Genomic DNA, 8,196 nt, shown 5'->3' with positions numbered 1-8,196 from the left:
TTAATGGTAGAACATGCCCTGAAATGGAGTCCAGTGATCAAAATAGCTTTAAATTTGTTGTATTTTGGTATGTATCTTTTCCATGAACAACTTCTGTTATTAAGTGGCATTGCTTGCTTTTATTTGCTATCCTCTATGCTACCTCTTCCCCAGTGTGCTAGTCCTGTATATCACCTACATGCAGAGGATTACTGTAAGTCTTTTTCTCATTGCTGAATTGAGCTGAAGTCCTTAGTCTGAAAGAGTTTGTTCTCTAAGTCCTTTGGAGTTCACAAAGTAGTAACAGTTCATATACTGGCTAGTAAATGTTATTAACTTTTCAATGCTTGAAATTAGTAAGAGCTAGAATGAGAAGAAATTGATGTTTGATTCTTTCCTTTGAATTACTGTGCAGTAAATGAAAGTGCCAATGTAACTTTGTCTCTTCACTTAATTAAATTCTTTCTCCTAGCTTTGTACTCCATCATACTGTTCTGCGTCTTTCTGTGGATTCCCTTTGTCTATTTCTATTATGAGGAGAAGGAAGAAGATGACGGCCACACATGCTCAGTAAGTTCACTCTAGCAAATGCACCAAGCAGTGAAAAGACAAATGACTACAGGCAAAAAGGAAAGCAAGAATGATTGTTTAACTTGAATACTACAACGTTAATAGCATTTCTAAGTCTATTACTACAGTTCCTTTAAAATACTGAGGCAGCTGTTAATAACACTTAATCTGACATAGTCTACTTTAAGCACTGTGGTCTCACATGAAATGAAACTTTAGTGAGTCAAGTAATTAACATCTGTATTGCCATTAGTTCTTTAAGCTTCCTACAAATTCCTTTAAGCCAGATTTCATATACAGGAAGTTAAAACTTCTTACATGAGATTTTTCCTTAGAACAGAAAAGATGTATGAACAGGTTTTAAAGTAGGAGGCAGGAAGACTATGCTGATTCTGAGACAGACACTAAATTTGAATACCTTACTTCTTGTAGCATTTGCATTTTTTTCTTGAAGTAGGCAGTAGTAATTTACCTTAAGCTAGCACATGGTTATTTTTGTAATGCACTGAAGATTTTTGACATGCACTGCATTCCAGGGAATATAATAAACGCATGTCAGTGAGGTCCTAACTTCTAAAATGAAAATACTTTTCTTAAAGAATCTTTTAATAATTGATCATGATCATTTTACCCTCTATTCAGTTGTAACCTTAACATGAGAAAAAAGACTTCTAATTGTAGCCATAATATAAAGCATTTTGGTAATAAGAATTTTCTTCGAGTGTATTTGCACTGAATGAAGGTACCCTGGCTTCTGGTCACAGCTGCTCAAGTGCATAGTTAATGAAGCAAGCATAATTCAATGTCATTGTTCTTAGTCCTCAAACTATGAGACTCTTCAAGAACGTATACTTCTGACTTGTATCTAGAACTACTCATGTTTTCTGTGGAGGTCCTTTTGTAGAACACCTGTTATGCTAAGTATGCTTTGCCATAACTTGTTGGATAGATACCTTTGGATGTATTTTATGTTAACATATTAACTTTCTCTTTAATATACAGCAGGTTAAAACTGCACTTAAATATACTCTGGGATTCATCACAGTTTGTGCAGTTCTTCTCTTAATTGGGTAAGTATTTGTATTGAACACTAATGGAGGATATACTAAATAGAACCCCAAATAGAACTTTGTTCTGTGCAAGATTAAAAGGTAGTTTATGGCACATTTAATCTGTGTAATGAATATCTACCTTAATCTCTAATAGGGCTTAAACATCCTGAGTATTAGGTGCCTGAAAAGTAAGAGTTGACCTGGAAGCTAAAATGTTTTTCTTAATTGTGGAAGTTCTTGTGCTTCCAAGTTCTGCCTGTCTATGCAGTGTCAACATTTACAGCTATATTGACATCTCAGTGCACAACAGGGGTAAAATATGTGTGCTCTTCCTGTTTTCTGCCTTGATCAAATGTTTTCATGAACATCCCAAAACAGCTTTTAGGACTATGAGTAGATGTTACGTGCTTAGTACTTTCCTAAAGGGAAGTGTTCTGTGAAAGACATAAGTGTAGTGTGGGGTTATACTTGACATAGCTGTGCCTTGTATGATAAAGGTTTTGCTGGCATTTGTTTGAAAGGTTACCCACTTCAGTGTTGTCTGCTTGTTTGCAGCAAGTGCTGTTTTTCTGAAACTCCAAGCAGTATTACACCATTAAGCATGACCTGCACACCAATGTTGAGTATTTCTAATGTATACTTTGTCATAAGCTTTTTAGCATTTTGACTGCAGCAATAAAGTTGGTTAAATTTACAGAATATATGCTAAAATGATCCATATCGACGTATTGGAGTGTGAAGTAGAAACAGTGAAGTTAATGCTTCTAATTGTATACCACCCTATTGGAATATTGGTTTAGTTTTGATAAACACTTTTGTACATTTCTAAGTCTATTGTCCTTTCAATTAAAAGAAACAAATTTGCAATGAGAGACTAAAGGAGTTTGAGTTAACCTAATCATGATCTAAAAATATTAGTAAAGCTTCTGACAAAAGCTATTTCTCTGACTGTTGGCTCACATCATAAGCATACATATAATATACATACTGTATAATATATCCGGTTTAGAAAATTTTGCAGTATCTCTAGTAGGTGTCAGCTGAATCCTCAGTAGCTGTAAGCATGTTTGTTCTTCTTCCAGTAAGATGGGACTTGGATCTTGACTTTCTAATTGTCCTCCATGTGCTTAGGCTTGTTCTTTAAAGTCTTCAACTTGTAAGCTTCCACAATCCCCTCTGTGCTATGTGACAGTGAATTGACTTGCAAACCAGACAGCTGTAGTACTTGGTCTGGGACTAAGTTAGTTACTCAACAGTGCTTCTCCAGGGGTACTGACTTGAAACCCACTGATCCAAACAGCAGGAGTATCTGCTGCAGGGAGGCAGGACTCCTTTAAGTACTGATAGGGATGGTAGTATTTCTGAGTTCTAACTGGAACAATTTTTCTGCTATCATACATATGAGGTTGCTTGCTTTCTTTTAAGATGGTAATGATGAAATAATAGCATTGTCCTAATGCCTTCAGAATGGAAAAATACCCTTGCTACTTAAGATGCTGTTGCCGAAGAATATACTTCTTGTCTATTCCCATTAAGGGAAACTACAAGACTGAACAACTCTGTTTAGGAAGCAAATGAGGTGACTGTGCTGAAGAAATTGCGGTAATTTGTGTAATTAAAACAGGTCAATAAATAGCTTGGTTCTTTTAAAGATAGGTCTACACAAGAAGTCCCTGCCTCTTACCTGGTCATCAGTCCTCAAAGAAACCATAAAAGCTCCATTAAGCTTGAAGGTTAAGAATATCTTATTCTTACCCGGATGTTTTCTCTGCTCCATTAGACATCTATGTGACTATTTTAGGAAACATAATAATGTGTTTAATACCAGGTGATACTGGAGGGTTTTTGTAAGTTGATAATGCAGCTCAATGAGCAGGATTCCATTGTCTAAGTTGTTAGCAGGAGTAGTATTTATAACTCCTACTCAAGTTGTCTGTTACAAAGCCTTTTGCTGTGGCAAAAATGTGCCTGTCTGTAAGAGCTCTTAAATGCTCTGCGCACAAATAACTTGATGCCGAGTATCATTAAAAGCAAAGTATGGGACAAATTTATGCTGGAATACTTGGAACTAATATTTACTTGTAATGCCTTTCCCTTCTTAGAAACTGTCTACTTTACTTGAATATAGTTTATTTACTCTTAATGTCATGTGCTAGAGCCAAGGGGCCTGAGATACTAGAATCTACATTAAGTCACCCTTGTACAGCAGTCTGGTTTGAACTAAAATATTTGCTTTTGAGGCTAATGAACGTTTGATTCTAACAGGAATGTTTCCCTGACTGTTTTGTGTTTGTAATTAAAGAGGTTACCTTAAATTTTTCAGGAACCGTTAGCTTTTAAAAAGCTATGAATGTGTCTAATTAGCCTATAAATAATTATGCAAATTATATTATAGCAGAACTTACTTTAAGGAAATTAGTTTAAATCTAGTGGGTTAGAAATTATTTTCCTAAGGATGACAGTTAATGGCACTCTTTGATTTAAGGATCAAACTTAACTCTTGTATACTTGCGTGTTATTAGCCCTACTAAATGCTAATTGTTTTAAACTGCTTGTGTGCATTACTTTTCTTGTTCTGCAGCCTAGACATTGATCTGGATCTTAATCATAATATTCCCAGGATGTGTTTTAAACAGCATAGCAGTTTACTTCTATTCTTAAAATTACTGCAGTTTGTAATTTCATTTGTGTCCAGAACTCCAAATGTGAGGCATCACAGCTGAGCTGCTGTCTTTGCTTGCATTATCTGAGTGCTGAGCTGCACTGGTAAAACCCTGCGCTGGCACTTGTACTCTGTTCGTTCGCTGTCAGTGGACTGACATCTATTGCATTCCAGTGATGGTGGGTGAATGGAGTTATTTAGCATGGACACTTCTCGTCCTGTTGATGGCTACTATGGCCCTCAGGCTGTGTTGACCATTTAGTCAACATAGCAAACTAGCCAAGACTTGTCAAATTTCTTCTTGCTTAGCATGCATGAAGAATAGGCTGAAACTTCTGTGTGCTGTGCTGGTGCAGTGGGTGGGATGTGTTTTTGAGATGATTTGGGAGTGTGGACTGGTTGCAGGTCCATAGATGGCTAGGCTTGCTAACTCTGTCTTGTTCTTCTTGTGGCCTATTAAGCTAGAGACCAAAAGTCTGTTCAAGTGGGCTAGCTAGCCTTCTGGCTAGTTTGCTACTAGTTGAGGGACCCTGTTGAGGAGGGAAGAGAAGATTCCTGCTTGCTTGGGACTAAAGTGTGTGAATTTACAACTCCTGCATTCCTTTCTGAGGCCCTTGGTGCATGGCACTTCTCAGGTGTCCATCTCCTTCAGTCAAGATTTAGCTGAGTACTAATTGACAAGTGTGTGTAATGGGTGCTGTGGCTTCTGCTCTGATTAGTGTCCTTTGACATGCTGGTTGTAGGTAGTCTCAGAAAAAAAAGTAACCATATTGCTATTTGGGGGGGCACGGGGAAAGGCAAGCAAGTTTTAAATATCTTAAGATGTCCTTCCATCTCACTTGTTCCCTGCATGCGGTCCACAGATAGCAAATTCATGCCAATACTAAAATAAAAGGACTTGAGTTTGCTTAGTTTCCCATAGTCTCCTGTTTTAACCCTTTTTAGCAAATAAACCTGCAGTTATTTGTATTGCTGTCTCTTGTAAGTAGACATTTTGCCTAACTTTGTTTTAATACCCGTGTCTTGATTTTGCCACGATGCGATTTTACAGAGAGAATTACTGTTAGAGGCAGATACAAGAACAAAATCTAAAATCAGCAAGCATGCATCAACTTCAGTAAATTCTAGCCTTAATCTACCTCTTGCACAATCAAGAAGCTAAAAATTAAACATTTTTTAAAAGTTAAAATTTTAATTTTTACAATTTGAACTCTGTTTGGAGAGTACCAGTTCAGTTTTGGTTTTGGTGGGATGATTATAAGTGCACCCAGATGGTTTAGCACTAACCTTTGCAACATGCTTATGTCTGTGCTTGAAGTTTGAGGCATAGTCCTGGAAGATGCATATGTGTTATTCATTTGTTTGTTTGGGCTATAAGCAGGGATCTAATTACGTACTCTTTCTTACAAAAGTCCAAAAGATACTTCTGAGCATTCTTTATGGACTTTGTTTTGGGTTCGTGCATTCTTTACCTAAAAAGTTTCCCTCTATATCGGACTTCCTTATGACTTGTAGGCATTCTGTGTTATATCTGGAAGCTATGGTTTCAGGTTGGTATGGAGGTACACATTTTTCCAGCTGTTAGAAAGCCAGCTGTTCTGTCTAAGGAGATGCTGAAGAGTTACTCTTTTTGTTGGACTTTGGATGGGGAGACTGATGGCAGGAAACTTTCAGCTGGGGGACTGTTCTACCTGACATTCTTCTGAGTGCTCTTTGCTAGTCTCTGCTTATTAGAAGGTCAAAAATATTTAATGTCTCTGCAGTTCAGTTCTCTGGATGAACTGCAGAACAAGGAACAGAATACAGCAGATGTAGTGTTATTTTAGTTGTAATAAAGGGACATGTTTATCTTCTATTAAACTTTAATGCTTGGTGTGGGAATCGGTAATTGTTTTATTCTAGCTTTCAAAAGTGTGGATTTATAAGAGAATTTGTTGCAATTGATGCTTAAAGTCTTTTCACTGCTCTGCACATGAGTTAAACCAGGATAGTAAATTAGATGAACACATCTTTTAAAGATGCTTGAGTGTAGGGTCCTTACCTCTTTTAGGACTGGTAAATGGAAAATCACTTGTTCATTGACCTCAGACCTGACTCGGCATGCACTTGCACGCGTACTCTGCTGATCTAAATACAGCATTTGAGAGGAATGTGAATGAAATGAAACCTTGCCTTCAGAATTTTTTAAACCTAGCATCATACAATTTTTCTTCAGGAATAAATGGGTTTCTGTTTTCTTAACTTGGAACTAGAATTCTTTTCATATTTGGCTAATTAGGGTGAGATGACTTTTTTCTTTGTTACAGTGCTTTTGTTCCTTTGAATATTCCCAACAAGAAGAACTCCACAGAATGGGAGAAAGTGAAGCTCCTGTTTGAAGAATTTGGAAGTAGTCGTAAGTTTGATACTTGTTCTGAGCTTTGCATAACTTGCAACTAACTTATTTTGACATACTCATGATTGATGGAACAAGAAAGCTAACTTTCTTGGTGACAGTTTTCTAACTTCACTGTTACTGCTCACCTACACTAAATCTTTGCGATAAGATTGTTCTCTTTCTGTTCAGACAAAAATTGGAACCGTCTTTAAAGTACAAGGAGGAGACACTGGCAGTGTCTGCTTTCAGTACAGTCCACATTTGACAGCAAGGATTCCAATGTTGTGTCCCATGATATTAATGGTGGGGAGGGGAAGGTACTTGCTTCCATGGAATCTTCACTTAACACAGCTTTTAAATCTTACTTGGATACACTAAAATCAGTGGACTTCGGTATGGTGAGTGTGTATCTTGTCGAATGACCGTTTTCAAGTGCTTACCTAATTAAATGCGATACTGCTGTTCACTGTAAGAATGAGAGTATTTTAACAGTGGCTTCATCTATTAGATAGGAAAATCCTATGGGTGTTATGATTTTTTTTTTGCTCTCCTACTATTGACCTTTTCTAAAATTGTTTTATTTCCATTTGTTATACTACTTTATGCTAGGGCTATAAAGAATGATTGTGAAGGCCAAACTCTAACCTTTAGCGTATGCAGTTCATTTATTTAGCCAGGGTGTGTCTTCAGAGCAAGTGTGAAGTGTTTTGTAGGTGGACTAAGACAGACTTGATGTCACTTTCCAAATGTATCTAGAAAATGGTAACTAAGTTTATTTGACAAACATTAATCCAAATTCATAAGTACTATAATATTTGTCCCTCATTCTTGCTATGTATCAGAGTATTGGCTTCTGTCTGAATGTTTTACAATATAATGCTATGAGCCTTCATCAAGTTGTATTCTGCATTATTCTGGGAATTTTGTACTGACTAAAAGTTCCCTGCAATGACATTTGCCAACTCTGACAGCACTTGACGTATCCCTTCTGGGTCCATCAACTTTATATGTCCAGTTTGCTTAAGTGTTCTCTAACCTGATCCTCTTCCACCAAGGGTACGTCTTCCTTCCAGCCTTTCCCCCTTGTCTCTCTAGCCTGGGTTTCCTGAGGTCTGGTCTTGCTAGCAAAGACTGAGGCAAAGAAGACTTTCAGTACCTCAGCCTTTTCCATGTCCTGTGTCACCAGGGCCCCTGCCCCACTCAGCAACAGGTTCATGTTTTTGCCTCGTCTTCCTGTTGCCCCTCTTGTACTTGAAGAAGCCCTTCTTGTTGCCTCTGATATCCTTGCAGGGTCTTTCATTACATGCTGTAAGTTGTACTTGCAAGCATAGGAGACAGGGAGGGCAAGTCCATAGCTCTTCCATATTGTTGGCTGTCTGCTTGCTTGTGTTTCTCTTGCGGCACAAAGATTCTAACTGACAGCGTAGAAGAAAATGCTTCTTAAACTGTTTATACAGGTAGTGACAGTGGTTGAACTGAGATGTAAGCTCATTTTTCTAGGCTACCTTGATATGACTGTCAATTAAATATTCAGCTCTCTTACATGTCCTTGCTAT

At 37.5% G+C, this 8,196-nt stretch overlaps 1 protein-coding gene across 1 annotated transcript in view; it reads left to right on the top strand.

The window, feature by feature from the left end:
- Positions 1 to 451: 451 nt before the first annotated feature.
- Positions 452 to 8,196, top strand: part of LMBRD1 (LMBR1 domain containing 1) — a gene marked incomplete at its 5' end in the record, with an annotated part of 59,598 nt that continues 51,853 nt past the window's right edge. The window contains 3 exons of the mRNA XM_009701519.1: positions 452 to 549; positions 1,552 to 1,619; positions 6,570 to 6,658. Of these exons, the coding sequence (XP_009699821.1) occupies positions 452 to 549; positions 1,552 to 1,619; positions 6,570 to 6,658 (255 nt within the window). The remainder of the gene's footprint in view (positions 550 to 1,551; positions 1,620 to 6,569; positions 6,659 to 8,196) is intronic.

Source organism: Cariama cristata, unplaced genomic scaffold (assembly GCF_000690535.1).
Source record: "Cariama cristata isolate BGI_N322 unplaced genomic scaffold, ASM69053v1 scaffold746, whole genome shotgun sequence".
Lineage (NCBI taxonomy): Eukaryota > Metazoa > Chordata > Aves > Cariamiformes > Cariamidae > Cariama > Cariama cristata.
Note: the sequence above shows the minus strand (reverse complement) of the source record. Positions and strands in the feature narration are given on the sequence as shown.